This window comes from Capricornis sumatraensis, chromosome 6 (assembly GCF_032405125.1).
Source record: "Capricornis sumatraensis isolate serow.1 chromosome 6, serow.2, whole genome shotgun sequence".
NCBI classification, from domain to species: Eukaryota; Metazoa; Chordata; class Mammalia; order Artiodactyla; family Bovidae; genus Capricornis; species Capricornis sumatraensis.
In genome coordinates this window covers 47,346,871-47,363,697 of record NC_091074.1, presented here as the reverse complement: position 1 = coordinate 47,363,697, position 16,827 = coordinate 47,346,871, and the positions used below count along the sequence as shown (strand labels likewise).

General features: G+C 39.8%; 1 protein-coding gene across 1 annotated transcript in view; it reads left to right on the top strand.

Annotated features, from left to right (window-relative positions):
• Positions 1–4,050, top strand: part of PDCD1LG2 (programmed cell death 1 ligand 2) — a 35,342-nt gene extending 31,292 nt beyond the window's left edge. Inside the window, exons 4-6 of the mRNA XM_068973584.1 lie at positions 613–750; positions 3,946–3,999; positions 4,046–4,050. Coding sequence (XP_068829685.1) covers positions 613–750; positions 3,946–3,999; positions 4,046–4,050 — 197 coding nt within the window. The remainder of the gene's footprint in view (positions 1–612; positions 751–3,945; positions 4,000–4,045) is intronic.
• The last annotated feature ends 12,777 nt before the right edge of the window (positions 4,051–16,827 follow it).

Below are 16,827 nucleotides of genomic sequence, written 5' to 3'. Positions count from 1 at the left end.
ACATTAAGGTATGATATTCTGTTTTTTCAAAAGGATCCTCTTAATCCTGGAGGTTGAATAACTGATCAGATATATTCTAAGCATCATGAATGCTCAACAGTGGAGGGGGAGACATATTTGGGCTGAGGGACTATCCTGTAAAAAGAGAGCTGATGAAGGAGAAACAGCAAGGAAGGAAGGAAGAAAAAGAAAGAAAGGAAGGAGAAGGAAGGAAGGGAGGGAGGAAGAAAGAAGAGAAAGAAAGAGAACATAATACAGTAGGTATATAAGAATAGTGAAAAACATGGAATGTGGAATCAGGCAGCTTGGACTATATCTCAGCTATGTCACTTAATGTGTAATTTTAGGAAAGTGTGCTAGGTCTCTGTGCCTCACTTTCTTCATCAGTGAAACGAGAGTTATAGTACGGCCTGCCTCATAGAGTGGTCATGAAGAGTAAAGGAGCTCATACAGATATCATTCATATACATACAGCATTCATAGAAAAATACCTGGCATGGAGCAAATGCTCAATGCAAGTTGGCCATGTTGGCTATAACTCACTTGGCTGCATTGTTGGTTTGCCTCTGAGTTACCATACAATGGGATTCTGGTGCTTTTTCTTTCTGCCAGGTCCTATGGAAGACCCCAAGATCCCTCCATCTTCACTGCTTCATGTTTTCATTCCCTCCTTCATCATTGCTGTCATGTTCATAGCCACAATGGTAGCCCTAAGAAAACGACTCTGCCAGAAGTTGTATTCTGGAGAAGGTAAGTGAGTTTTATTCATGGTAACCAAGTAGACTGGGTGTCTGCAGTGTGAGGCCTTGCTTGGCCCCACTGACCTGTAGCTTCACACTGTGTCCACTCAGGGCTCATGAGTTTCTTGGAGCTTGTCCTGATGATTATTTTCCAGGAGAAAATGCCTCTGGTCTCCAGTAAGATGCAATATTTTTTTGAATAAAAATATTGATAAAAGTAAAAATTAAAAAACTGAATATTTTTAAATGAGTGTTTCATTCTGTAGCTGAAATGGTTTGCTTTGTTCTCTGAGCCAAGAAGTGTCATCAGCCTAATGAGATCAGTGTTATTTGGGCAATGCAGATGGTTGTGCCATCAGCGTTCACTGGTGGGAGGATGGCAGGATCCTTCATGAGGACTCCTTTAGTTCTCATTCCTCCTTTGCCCATTCTGGGTCTGAGCTGGGCTTAGCCATCCTCTTCCCTACAGGAACCTGAATCTTCTGGTTGAGTAAGGAAAGGAAAGAAGTGTAAGGCCATCTGGTGTAGGGAAAGCACCCGACTGGTGCTTTCAGTCAGGAGATCTTTTAGCAGCTCCCTCCTCAGCCCATCACAGGCTTACCAACCTATTCCCATTCCACTGTGACAGTGAGACAGAGCATGCCTGTGGTGTTTGAATCCAGGCCAGAATACCTGCAAGCCCATCTGATGCTTTCCTAAACAGGTCCTTTCCTACACAGCACCCAGTGAGGCTTCTCTCAAGATCTATAGACAGCCTATAGAAAAGGAAACAGCAGCTAGGAATAATTCACTAAGAATTTGAAGTGGTCACTGTTTGAGGACTGGGGGGCTTTTCAGTGATTGTTATCCTACATTTACAATCTAACTTCTATATTCTCATCTGCCATGAAATATTATCATCATCTATTTGTCCATTGATCTATGTGTGCATTAGCTTGGGTAGTAACCACAAACCCTCTACTGTAGAATCCAAGATCCATGAACTGTTGTCAAAAGAAAGAGGGGGGTTGGGGAGGAAGGAAGAAGGGAATAAGGGAGGGAGGAAAGGAGAAAAAATGATAGGGAAAAAGAGTGGAAGTAGAGGAATTTCAGGGTCTTGCCAAAAAATCTTGGGGTAAACAGAATCACTTCTGCAAATCTGTGACTTCAGAGAGTCACGACAGATGCAGCTCATCAGAACCTTATCTTTTTTTTTGGCTGCCCTGGGTTTTCGCTGCTGCTTGAGCTTTCTCTAGTTGTGACAAGCAGGGGCTCCCCTAGTTGCAGTGCACGGGCTTCTCACTGTGGTGACGTTTGCTGTGGAGCACAGGCCCTACAGCATGTGGGTCTCAACAGTTGTGGCTTGCAGGCTTAGTTGCTCTGCAGCATGTGGAATCTTCCTGCGCCAGGGATCAGAAACATGTCCCTTGCACTGGCAGGCAGATTCTTAACCACTGAACCGCCAGGGAAGTCCTGCATTCCTCTAGTACTACCCTCATGTGTACCCCTCAGAAGCATTTTATAACCAAGGTTCCAGTCTTGGAGCCTGGGAACCCATTAGGCACCTCATAAATGAGCAGCGGATTTTTTATCCTTACTCTCTGAGAAGGATAAAAATGAAGTAGAGCCACATCTCTTAAAGATAGAATGGAGAAAAGAAATTTTCCCCTCATCCCTTATCCCAATTTCAAGTGTAAGTAGCACCAAGCTGGGTGTGAGTCTCAGGCACCAACTAGACTGGGAGAGATTTGTTACTAATAGGAGTTAAGTGAATACATTTTCAAGTGATTTATTTTTTAATAAACTAAAGTGAAATCACCATTGCTACGTAATAGCCCTCCTCTGTAACTCTTGTGCTTTGGGATCTGCTCTCTTAGAAGGGAGTACACAAGTACACATGAATTCAGGGATTATGGTTTCTCTTTTTCATCAGTATATGTCCAGTGTCTAAAACATTACCTGGCATATACAACAAAATTGTTCAATAAAATTTTAGACTTTGAATCTTTGATATGCAGATATGTATGCTAACCTGCTCTATACAATATGGCCATATGTGGTTATTTAAATTAAACAAAAATTCAAGTCCTGGGTCTTATTTTAAGTGCTCACATATTGTAAGTGTTCAACAGTCACATGGGGCTAGTAGCTACTGTATGGGATAGAGAAGTATTTCTAATTTCTATTGGATTTAATAAACATATGATATTTCAATAAATATGATCATAAAAAACCTAACACATTAGAAGAGATGTCTAATGTTTGCAGTTTATTTCTATGCCTGTCTCATTATCGACTGTTAGTAATTAAGTCACCCACCAGTACTAGCCTGTGCACCACATTTTGCCCTAAAAGACTGAGCCAGAGTTTTGCAGAGATTTAAACCAAAGGCCAAATATATTGACTAATGTTTGCATGAGAACCACAGAAAATGACAGCACTGACCTCAGGCATTAGAGTCCTTCACTGAATCCTCCAACATTCAAGGGCAATTCCTATAGTTTAGCCACTGACCCCTTTCAAATACAAATGCTCTTGGAGGAGACTGCAATGCTGGATAGAAGCCCTCTAAATCTGGGCCAAGGTCAAGATGGATACAAAGGAGTTACTAAGAAGCTGATATGCAGAACAAAAGCAGATTAGGGATGGACTGAGTTCAGGAACCCAAGCAACTGCAGCACATGTGTATTGAACCCTGTAAGAAAATCAGAATAAGAGAGAATGTGTGAGATCAGGGCTTGATAAAGATATAAAGCCAGGGAAACAACGATGAGCAGCAACCCGTCTTGTGAACTTGTGTTTCTGCTCCCAATGTTACTTTGAACCAGTATCAGTCAATTACACCTTAGTGCAGATTTATTGATTACACCTTCTGCTCTGTGTAGGGAAAACAGGAAGGAAGTGGTATTCAAGACTAAAGTAAAACAGGGAGAGAGAACTTCAGAGGTATTTCCGGGGCCAAATACCCAAATTAGCAGTCCCTCAGCCTCTGAGGACCTGGGGGCCTGGGCAGACAAGGGAATGGAAAGTAAGCAGAGGCCTTCTTTCTTCACAATTTTCTCCTAAGGGTATGGTTTTAGTTTGTATCCAGCCTGAGGTCTCAAACCACGGTGGAAATTTATGCTTCTCTATGTGGATTTATTTGGATTTACTTTTCGTTCTGACATTATTTCGCCTATAAACAGAACAGTTTCCTTAACCCACCCCTGGAATTTTTCTTTTTCAGATACAACAAAAAGATCTGCCACCAGGGTAAGGAGAGAAGTGGACAGAGCTGTGAGTAATCATGATTTTTCTTTTCTGTTTCACCTTCTTTTCTCTCCCAGATTAAATTAAGAAATAAAACCTCTGCTTTGTTGCACGAAGGGCAAATAGCCTGGGCAGAATCCTCCTGCTAAGTGGCATTTAGTTTCTCTTGCAATCCTGCACTGTTCCATACCTTTCTTGGAAAATAAAGATGGTGTCAGTTGAATAGCCACAGAACAACTATAAGGCCTTTAGTCTGTTTATATTCCTAAGCACTCCTAGAAAATAATGCACAGGAGATCTGGGCTCAAATTAGAAACATGGTTAAATTTAACAGCAGAAAGAAGATAGTCTACTGTGACAAAATCAGCAGCTGGGATTTTTGCAATAGTCGTTAAGTACACTGTGGGTTGTGGGTTAAGGGTATTTCTGGAGATGTAGAAGTCTCTTCATGAGATTGAAAGGCTTGGAGCTGGAATTTGTGGAAGAGGGAGGAAGTGATCTAGAGGTCAGGAGAAGCAGGGTTTCTGAAACCATTCAGCTTCATCAGATGAAAAGCATAGATGCTGGGGAAGTGGTCTGTTGGAGATCCATGGCTCTAGGTCACATTGTAAAATGGGTATTTCTAGCTCTCTTGGGAAAGCTTCTTTTGCCCGAAATCTAGGGATCACATGGTGTCACACATGACTTTATGAGTTCACCAAAATAATGAGAGGCAATTCGTAGACATTTCTAAATAACTATGTATTATCAGCTGCTGAGAATATTAAGAACTGTTTATTTTTAAATTCTTTTGAATATATTCCCCAGATTCCAGGGACACTGATTATGAAAATAACCCTATAAAACCTTCAAATACCAGGGTCTGCATTTGGCTAATCTATCACACATGGCAGTTCATAAGCACAAAATATGACTTAAAAGAATGAAATGAAAAGAGGCTCCTGCACCCTCCCTGTCTCCACCACTTCCCTGAAAGAGATTCTTGAAAATACATCCTTTCACTATAGACTCATTCCTGGACCCAGTGCCAGAGAAGAAATGCAGCCTAAGCCGGCTGTGCTTGACATCCCATTGCCTGAGCTTTTCTGAATCATGAGGCAGCTTTCAGACCAACACTGCAAGTTCTGATACAAACATTTGTTTCTTGGGAAACAAAAATCCTGTATTCCTATAAATTGATCTCCTTGGCCTCCAGGTGAGTTCCCATGAAAGAGGCCCAATATTTGCTGAATTTCATGAGGTCAAAATGTTTGAATAAGTGATTCCTTCAGCTGCTCAGCACAAGGAAGAAATAGTGAAAAACTTGAGCACAGAAGTAATAAACTCAGATGCCTATTGGGCCAGTGATGAAATGAGTAAAAACTGTCCCTAACCAAATAGGGAGTGGGGGGAGGGGAGGGATTTTGACAAATTGGAGAGCATTTTCCCTGTCAGTTTAGCAGTAGCCTTACATTGCCAGAGAAGATGGAAATCCAGATTTTTGTATAAAATATCTTAATTATTAAATGCTAGCCGAAAGTATTTCAAATAGCAAACAAACTAAACAAAACATGCCTGTAGGTTAATTGAGCCTGTCGATCAGTTTTCAAGTCTTTTCCTGAAACATAATTTTGTAAGGGAAGAGTTTAGAATCTGAGTAATGAAGGCAGAAACACCTGTTTGAGGAATTGATTACTCAACAGCTTGCTGCCAACCTAAATGTCTCTCCTGTGACCTGCCACATGGTCTGAATATTGCAGTTATAAAGTGAGGGTATCACAGTCATTTTTAACCAGTAGAGCTCCTTTATAAACAGAGGAATCTCACACTCTCTTTTAATAGTTGTCTGAAATTCAAAATAAAGTAACTGTCTTGATCAAAAGTCAAATTAAAGAAATGGGATTCATTTTCTCCATCCGCTGCCCAACCCACTGCCCCTCCACATATTATTTACCCACACTCTCTACCTTTTAACCTGGAGGAAGAGTCAGGGAGGTGAAAGTGATGCTTCTCCTCTTCCTCCCTCACTCCTCCTTGACACTTACCTGAGAGTAGTAAGAGGTCAGGACCAGTTAGATATATATCATAGAAGATACAGATAGGAATGTACCTGGTACTATTACCTATAACAGTGACAAATTAGAAATAATCAAATATGAATCAAAAAGAGAAAAGATGAATAAGAAGACTAGATAATAATTAAAATGAAAGCACCAAAACTAGATGTATTTTTGAGATGAATAAATCTGAACAATATAATTTTGAGAGGAAAGATAGATGCAGAAAGACATAGATAGCATATTACCAATGACAGAAAGTTCAGAAACATGCAAACAACCTTAAGTAGTGTATATGGGAAACAGTCATATGTACAAAGTACGAAAGAAGTACAAAAATAGCATGGAAATGATAAACATCAAATTTAACCTCCTGAACTGAGTAGTGGGTATACAGATGTTCATTACATTATTCTCTTGATTTTATACCTGAATTATCTATTTAAAGAGGTCACAATTAAAATTCAAGACAATTTAGATTTAAATTTTTCTGTGATCTAGCTACATAATCTTAGGTAAGATCTGCCTCTTCTCTGTGCTTCAGTTTTGTCATCTGTAAATTGAGAAAGTTAGATCAAATCCAGGAGGGCAAACAAGACTCATGTCAGGTGCGGGGAATGCCTGGAGCAGAGATGAGGATAGTTTGGGAGACTGTTTCTAGATGCAAACTGTGGTGATAGATGGATGAATAATGTCTGCCTTGGGTGCAGGTGGGAAGAGTTGAGGGCCTTGGCCATTTAATAACAAATGTGGAGGGGATGTTTTTCATTTAAAAAAAAACTGTGTTTATCTATATTTCTGTTCACCTTTATCACGTACATATGTACATGACATTATTTTATGGTCTATTAGTACTTGTTTTGATTGCATTCAAAGTTATTTTCAGATTGATTGAAGTATTTCTAATCATGTTTAGAGCTGCATAAAATATAGAACTTGGTTGATGATCACTAGCGAAGTATTAAAGGAAAAATTATTTTTATTTAGTATAATGTATTATGGTTTTGTCAAAGCAGATACAAATGTGTTAGATTTTCAGTAGATGCTTTTTTTAAAGTTCTTCCCTAAAAAGTTGCTCATCAGTTATTAACTCTTTATTGAGAACTGATTTAACATTTGGAATAATATCCCCTGGGAAGAAGAGGGAACAGAACATGGAAATACTGATCTGAAGGATAGAAAGAGAACAGATCTGGGGCCAAGTGTTTGGACAGCCAAGAAAACTTGGAATGTGTTGCTGGGGATGAGGGGCACTTCATGCTTCTCTGGAAGAACAGAAACACAGAACCACTTGTTGTTTAGTCACTAAGTTACATCCAACTCTTCTGCGATCCCATGGACAGTAGCCTGCCAGGCTCCTCTGTCCATGGGATTTCCCAGGCAAGAATACTGGAATGAGTTGCCATTTCTTTCTCCAGGGAATCTGTCCAACCCAGAGATCAAACTCATGACTCCTGCATTACAGGCAGATTCTTAGCCTGAAAAGTATGAAATCTGTAGGGCTGCCAGGTTGCGAACTCAGGTAGGATTTTTTATATTACAATCTTGAGGCAGAATTCCTCCTTCTCTGATTGCTGTTAAGGTCTTCAACTGATTGAATGAAGCCCACCCATATTATGGAAGGTAATCTACTTTATGTAAAGTCAGCTGATGGTAAATGTTAATTACATCTATTATACAAAATACCTTCAGAGCAACATCTAGACTAACATTTCACCAAATAGCTGGGCACAGTAGTCTAGCCAAATTAACATAAGATAAACCATCACAGGCATCAAGAAATGAGGGGGACATTCTTGCCTGGAGTAAGTCAGTTGGTCAGACTTCCTAGAGCCTTTGAAAATACAAGTATGTGGCCATCTATTTTCTGGTCACTGTAGTTGTCCAAATGACCAGGGCTTTGTCTAACACCTCCTCATCCATGCAGCTGCCACTCCAGATTTGCATGTAGACTAATTAGGGTTTTTTGTTTATTTCAGCAAGATGTTTTTCCCTCAACTCCCTGCCTGTCAACCATTCAGTAACAAAAGGGCATCTGTGACTTCAGAATCTACCACTTTGTATATTTTGAAGTAATGAATATCTGAGTAGATCTAGAGGGGGTAAAAAAAAAACAAAAACCCGAACTTGTAGCCAAGAAATTACTTGATAAAGTCAAACAAGTTTTTTGAAAAAATAATTTTTACTTCTCAGTAAAATGAACAAATTATAAGAGCTGGATTTGACTTATCTAACATCTTGTTTCATTGCCAACACCCAATGAGAACTATAGATAGATACGTATAGCTATGTATAGATAGCTTTGGGAAGTCCCCTTGAGTGGAGCAGCACATACTGCAAGATCTGATTCCCCCTACACTGTTTTCATCATCAGGCCAATCTCCTGTCTCTTGATTAGATTTGAGCTCTTTTGCATGGCTTTTCAGGCCATCCTTCTCCCTTTCCTGTTCCCAAGCTGTGCTCATTCCTACCTTTGCGCCTTTGTTCATGTTGTGTCTTCTGCCTGGAATGCCCTCCTCATTCCTTCTTGCTGACTGAAACTCAAACTTCTTGTAGGATCTGCCTTAGTATAGCATAATAAGTTAGCATTATTATTGTTTTAATGCCAGACCACTGTTCTAAACACTCTAGAGTTACATTTAATTTTCACAGTAGCCCTACGAGGTATATACTTCCTCCCACCATCTCCAGTCTCAGAGATGAGAAGATACTTGTGCATGGTCATATGACAGTGAATGCATGGACCAGAAAATGGACCCAAGTATGCCAGGAAGAGCCCATGCCTATGCACTGAACTGTACTCCCTTTCTTGGTCTGTAAGACTCTATCTGCAGCTCAGCCCTGTTTGTTTTTCCCTCTGCATTGTACACACAGTCTATACCACTCTTAACAGCATGGTCACAGCATTATTTCCTGGCTTATTCTAAGTGTACATATTTTATATCTACTTAGTCAATGAAATGAAGTGAGATTTTACTGTTCATAAAACTATTGGGTTTTTGGTTTTGTCTCCTTTATTAGCTGTTTTTCTCTACTTCTTTTAGCTTATTCTATGATCAGTTTAAAAGAAAGTGACTGATTTTGACCAAATTAAGCTTGCTACTAAAAAATCTTGTTTAATTTTAGTTGAGTTTACCAATTCAAAAGAGAACAACTTATAATGATTCTAGAATATTTGTCATACTTTAGTAGGCACCTATTAATGAAAATCAACCAGTTAACACTCTCCTACCCACTGGTGTGTATCGATTAAAAAAAAAGAGTAGGCAAACCATGGCCAGGGGGTCAAATCCCCACCTGTTTATGTAAACAAAATTTAAATAATAATGAAAAATAAATAAATTAATTAATTTTTAAAAATGAAAAAAAACTTAATCATGCTTTTCATTTTCATATTGTCCCTGTCCCCTAATTTCCCATCCATTCCTCTGCTTCTTATGTTAGAGTTGAGTAATTGCAAGAGACGATATAGCCCATAAAAATCTAAATTTTTTATAATCTGGCCCTTTACATAAAAATTTTGCTGTCTTCTGACCTAGAGGTTCTCCCAGGCTTTGCACCTCCTTCCACAGTAAATGTAATGGGTTGGTCAAAAAGTTCGTTTAGGGTTTTTCATAAGATGTGGAAAAACCTGAACGAACTTTTCTGCCAACCAAATACTTCTTCCTGAGCTAAGGGATACAATGTCACCCCCACTCCTATGTCAGTTTCATGAAGTCTGAGGACAGAGCCCACTGGAAGTTCTTAGGCTGAGCCAGCCTCTCACTCTCTGACACACAGTCTCTGCTACCCTAGCTCTGCCTCACCCTCAAAACCCACCACTGGGAGACAGTGTTATGTTCTTGGCTTTCCAGGAGCAATCCTGGGCCTTCATATTCTTACTCATTATCATCTAAGAAGATGAAGTCTTGGGACTTGCTCTGAGCATGTCCTTTGGACATATTTAATTTCATTTCTTTAATTTTAATTTTTATGGAAGTAAAGTTGATTTACAGTATTGTACTAGTTTCAGTTGTACAACAAAATGATTCAGTAATACATATATAGTTTTTCAGATTCTTTTCCATTATCAGTTCAGTTCAGTTCAGTCACTTAGTCATGTCCGACTCTTTATGACCCCATGAATTGCAGCACGCCAGGCCTCCCTGTCCATCACCAACTCCCGGAGTTCACTTAAACTCATGTCCATCGAGTCGGCGATACCATCTAGCCATCTTATCCTCTGTCATTCCCTTCTCCTCCTGCCCCCAATCCCTCCCAGCATCAAAGTCTTTTCCAATGAGTCAACTCTTTGCGTGAGGTGGCCAAAGTACTGGAGTTTCAACTTTAGCATCATTCCTTCCAAAGAAATCCCAGGGCTGATCTCCTTTAGAATGGACTGGTTGGATCTCCTTGCAGTCCAAGGGACTCTTAAGAGTCTTCTCCAACACCACAGTTCAAAAGCATCAATTCTTCGGCACTCAGCTTTCTTCACAGTCCAACTCTCACAGCCATACATGACTACTGGAAAAACCATAGCCTTGACTAGACGGACCTTTGTTGGCAAAGTAATGTCTCTGCTTTTCAATATGCTACCTAGGTTGGTCATACTTTCCTTCCAAGGAGTAAGCATCTTTTAATTTCATGGCTGCAATCACCATCTACAGTGATTTTGGAGCCCCCAAAAATATAAAGTCTGACACTGTTTCCACTGTTTCCCCATCTATTTCCCATGAAGTGATGGGACTGGATGCCATGATCTTTGTTTTCTGAATGTTGAGCTTTAAGCCAACTTTTTCACTCTCCTCTTTCACTTTCATCAAGAGGCTTTTTAGTTCCTCTTCACTTTCGGCCATAAGGGTGGTGTCATCTGCATATCTGAGGTTATTGATATTTCTCCATTATAGGTTATTAAAAGACACTGAATATAGTTCCCTGTGCTGTACAGTAAATTCTTGTTGTTTATTTTATATATGGTTCAGTTCAGTTCAGTTCAGTCGCTCAGTCATGTCCAACTCTTTGCGACTCCATGAATTACAGCATGCCAGGCCTCCCTGTCCATCACCAACTCCCGGAGTTCACTCAGATTCACGTCCATCGAGTCAGTAATGCCATCCAGCCATCTCATCCTCTGTCATCCCCTTCTCCTCTTGCCCCCAATCCCTCCCAGCATCAGAGTCTTTTCCAATGAGTCAACTCTTCGCATGAGGTGGCCAAAGTACTGGAGTTTGAGCTTTAGCATTATTCCTTCCAAAGAAATCCCAGGGCTGATCTCCTTCAGAATGGACTGGCTGGATCTCCTTGCAGTCCAAGGACTCTCAAGAGTCTTCTCCAACACCACAATTCAAAAGCATCAATTCTTCGGTGCTCAGCCTTCTTCACAGTCCAACTCTCACATCCATACGTGACCACTGGAAAAACCATAGCCTTGACTAGACGGACCTTTGTTGGCAAAGTAATGTCTCTGCTTTTCAATATGCTATCTAGGTTGGTCATAACTTTTGTTCAAAGGAGTAAGCGTCTTTTAATTTCATGGCTGCAGTCACCATCTGCAGTGATTTTGGAGCCCCCCAAAATAAAGTCTGACACTGTTTCCACTGTTTCCCCATCTATTTCCCATGAAGTGATGGGACCAGATGCCATGATCTTCATTTTCTGAATGTTGAGCTTTAAGCTAACTTTTTCACTCTCCTCTTTCACTTTCATCAAGAGGCTTTTTAGTTCTTCACTTTTGGCCATAAGTGTGGTGTCATCTGCATATCTGAGGTTATTGATATTTCTCCCGGCAATCTTGATATATGGTAGTATATCTTAATCCCATACTCTTAACTTATCCTTCATTCCTGCCCCTTTGGTTAATCATGTTTGTTTTTTATATCTGTAAGTCTGTCTTGTAAATAAGTTCATTTGTATTTTTTTTTTTTTTGGATTCCACATGTAAGTGATATCATAAGATATTTGTCTTTCTTTGACTTACTTTATTAAATATAATATTCTCTGGGTCCATCCATGTTGTACCAAATGGCAATATTTCATTTTCTTTATGGCTAATATTCCATTGTGTGTGTATGTATACACACACTCACACACACTATATCTTCTTAATCCATTCATCTATTAATGGACACTTAGATTGTTTCCACGTTTGGCTGTTGTAAATAGTGCTACTGTGAACATTGAGATATGTGTCACACATACTTCTGGCAAGACTCTTATTCAAATAATTATTCTTGCTTCCCACCTAAGAAAGGAAGAGCTTGCTGGTTTTGCCTGACTGACCAGTGACTGAAGTGAGGCCTGATTATTGTGACAGTGCCCAGAAGGGCTCAGTAATTCAAGTAACAGCTGCTCTGGGCTGGGTTTTCCACTCCATGTTTCTACCCCTAACTTTCTAGAGAACTCTGGGAAAGGTAGTGCCTGTTCCTGTTGTGAAAATCCAGACTTCTCAGTCACCCAACATGGGCCTTCAAGGCCTTAACCTTAATATTATAAAATTAAAACCTCAGATAAAACTAAATGTAGCCAAGGATATGGCCCTTTCCCATCCTTCTCCATGGTGAATGTGGTAGTCATTAGTGTTATTTCACACATTTCTAGATCTCTTGCTCTTGTGAACACAACAGGATTGCACTTCTCTATGATTAATTAGGTTATAAGTGTGGTCATATGACTTGCTTTGATCAACTAAATGTAAGCATAAGTGATGTGTGTTACTTTGGGGTAGAATATATAACAGCTAGCCTGTGCTTTGCTGTATTTTCTGTTTTTATCTGCAACATTCAAGGCAGTGATTTCTACATCAGCCTGGGCTTCTGAGTAACAACAAATAACAGGGAGCGTCTGACCCTTGGTGGGCATGGAGCATGACCAAGAATAAGCCTTTATTTATTATATTGAGATTTAAGAGTTGTTTGTTACTGCAGCATAATCTAGTCTATCCTAACTGATACAACAGGGAAACAATAGAGCATATGCTACCATTTAACATTCTGTTTCTGAGGAAAAATGCTTTCTATATAAAAAAGAAAAAAGGATAAAGTGTCAGAATATATTCATCATATAATTAGTTCTCTATTTAAAAAAAAGTTTTAATATAACCACCATACCTGCTTTCTCCCCCAAAAATGAAGACATTAAAATATCAAAAAAAAACCATTAAACTGCTCATAATCATAAAAAAATCCATAATAATTGTCATTGTGTGATGGAACCTCATATTATTTTCTTCATGTTTCCTGAATTTTGTTTGTACTTTAATACATTTTTAAATTCCCCAATGTGTCACTGTTTTAAGTACCTCAGGGGTGCCTGTTAGATGAAGAAAATAGTTTTTTAAGCCCTGTTAACCATCCCCTACTCATCTCTCTGTATCTCAGTAGTCAGATGCATTATGTAGGGCTCTTCATAGGGTCCTTTTCAGCTTTTGGGAGGGAAACGCTTTTACTCCCTTTCAAGAACATGTATCAGTGTCTTAGTTGCCTCTCACAAATTCCTAGCTCAGGCAACTGAGAAGGAATAGACACATACTGCAGGGATGTAACAGACAAGGTAACTTGCACAAGGTTATGTTATAACTTAATGATGGAACTCCTAGTCCAGAATTCCTGAATCCTTTTCTGTGGTACACTACCCTTTCCATTTGTGGAAGTTCTCCTTGCAGCTAACTTGACTCACTTATGGGGCTATTCAGGCCCCTGGCTTCTTGTTGTTATGCAGGCAAACAAGCTGTCAGCCAATATAACTTTAGGAGTGGATTCTGATTCCTAGACATCATATTAAAAAGCAGAGATATTACTTTGCCAACAAAGGCCCATCTAGTCAAAGCTATGTTTTTTTCCAGTAGTCATATATGAATGTCAGAGTTGGACCATAAAGAAAGCTGAGCACCAAAGAATTGATGCTTTTGAACTGTGGTGTTGGAGAAGACTCTTGAGAGTCCCTTTGACAGCAAGGAGATCAAACCAGTCCATCCTAAAGGAAATCAGTCCTGAATATTCATCGGATGGACTGATGCTGAAGCTGAAGCTCCAATACTTTGGCCACCTGAGGTGAAGAACTGACTCATTGGAAAAGACCCTGATGCTGGGAAAGATGGAAGGCAGAAGGAGAAGGGGATGACAGAGGATGAGATGGTTGGATGGCATCACTGACTCAATGGACATGAGTTTGAGGAAGCTCTGGGTGTTGGTGACCGACAGGGAAGCCTGGCGTGCAGTCCATGGGGTTGCAAAGAATCGGATATGGCTGGTCGACTAGAACTGAATTCTGATACCATAGATATGTATCAGTTCAGTTCAGTTCAGTTCAGTTCGGTCACTCAGTTGTGTCCGACTTTTGCAACCCCATGGACTGCAGCACACCAGGTCTCCCTGTCCATCGCCAACTCCTGGAGCTTCCTCAAATTCACATCCATTGAGTCAGTGATGCCATCCAACCATCACATCCTCTGTTTTCACCTTCTCCTGCCTTCCATCTTTCCCAGCATCAGGGTCTTTTCAAATGAGTCAGTTCTTCACCTCAGGTGGCCAAAGTATTGGAGCTTCAGCTTCAGCATCAGTCCGTCCAATGAATATTCAGGACTGATTTCCTTTAGGATGGACTGGTTGGACCTCCTTGCTGTCAAAGGGACTCTCAAGAGTCTTCTCCAACAGCACAGTTCAAAAACATCAATTCTTCAGCTATCAGCTTTCTTTTTGGTTCAACTCTCACTTCCATACATGATTACTGGAAAAACAAAAGCTTTGACTATATAGGCCTTTGTTGGCAAAGTAATGTCTTTGCTTTTCAATATGCTCTCTAGGTTGGTCATAACTTTTTTTCCAAGAAGCAAGCATCTTTTAATTTCATGGCTATAGTCAGCATCTGCAGTGATTTTGGAGCCCCCAAAAATAAAGTCTGTCACTGTTTCCATTGATTCCTCATCTATTTGCCATGAAGTGATGGTATCAGATGCCATGATCTTAGTTTTCTGAATGTTGAGTTTTAAGCCAACTTTTTCACTCTTTCACTTTCATCAAGAGGCACTTTAGTTCTTCTTTGCTTTCTGCCATAAGTATGGTATCATCTGCATATCTGAGGTTATTGATATTTCTCCTGGCAGTCTTGATTCCAGCTTGTGCTTCATTCAGTCCAGCATTTCTCATAATGTACTCTGCATATAAGTTAAATAAGCAGGGTAACATTATACACTGTTGATGTACTCCTTTCCTATTTGGAACCACTCTCTTGTTCCATGTCCAGTTGTAACTGTGACTTCTTGACCTGCATACAGATTTCTCAGGAGGCAGGTCAAGTGGTCTGGTATTTCCATCTCATGAAGAATTTTCCACAGTTTGTTGTGATTCACACAGTTAAAGGCTTTGGCATAGTTCATAAAGCAGAAGTAGATGTTTTTCTGGAACTCTCTCCCTTTTTTGATGATCAAGCACATGTTGGCAATTTGATCTCTGGTTCCTCTGCCTTTTGTAAATCCAGTTTGAACATCTGGAAGTTCATGGTTCACGTACTGTTGAAGCCTGGCTTGGAGAGTTTTGAGCATTACTTTGGTAGTGTGTGAGATGAGTGTAATTGTGCATTAGTTTGAGCATTCTTTTGCATCGCCTTTCTTTAGGACTGGAATGAAAACTGACCTTTTCCTGTCCCATGGCCCCTGCTGAGTTTTCCAAATTTGCTGGCCTATTGAGTGCAGCACTTTCACAACATCATCTTTTAGGATTTGAAGTTGCTCAACTAGAATTCCATTACCTCCACTAGCTTTGTTCTTAGTGATGCTTCCTAAGGCCTACTTGACTTCACATTCCAGGATGTCTGACTCTAGGTGAGTGATCACACCATTGTGATTATCTGGGTCATGAAGATCTCTTTTGTATAGTTCTTCTGTGTATTCTTGCCACTTCCTCTTAATAGTGTGTGCTTCTGTTAGGTCCATACCATTTCTGTCCTTTATTGTGCCCATCTTTGCATGAAATGTTCCCTTGATATCTCTAATTTTCTTGAAGAGATCTCTAGTCTTTCCCATTCTGTTGTTTTCCTCTATTTCTTTGCATTGATCACTGAGGAAGGCTTTCTTATCTTTCCTTGCTATTCTTTGGAACTCTGCATTCAAATGGGTATATCTTTCCTTTTCTCCTTTGCCTTTTGCTTCTCTTCTTTTCACAGCTATTTGTAAGGCCTCATCAGACAATCATTTTGCCTTTTTGCATTTCTTTTTCTTGGGGATGGTCTTGATCACTGCCTCCTGTACCATGTCACAAACCTCCATCCAAAGTTCTTCAGGCACTCTGTCTATCAGATCTAATCCCTTGAATCTATCTGTCACTTCCACTGTATAATCATAAGGGGTTTGATATATGACATACCTGAACAGTCTAGTGGTTTTCCCTACTTTCTTCAATTTAAGTCTGAATTTGGCTACAACTAGTTCATGATTTGAGCCACAGTCAGCTCCTGGTCTTGTTCTTCTGATGACTGTATAGAGCTTGTCCATCTTTGGCTGCAAAGAATATAATCAATCTGATTTCAGTTTTGACCATCTGGTGATGTCCATGTGTAGAGTCTTCTCCTGTGTTGTTGGAAGTGGGTGTTTGCTATGACCAGACATGTGTTATGCTTCCTTAAAAAAAAGTTATTCTAGTCATCCAAGTCATACTTTATTAGAGCTTCCAGACCTAATAAAGCAGCCTGACTTCTCTACTTTAGAGATCATGAGATTGAGTTTAAGGCATGTTAAGTGACAATTGATGAAATAATGACAAAAAAATCGAAAGATCTTGTGATCCCCAGTATAACACTATTTATCTATGCATTCACTCTCAAAGATGTATTGTGTTTCTATTTGCAAGACT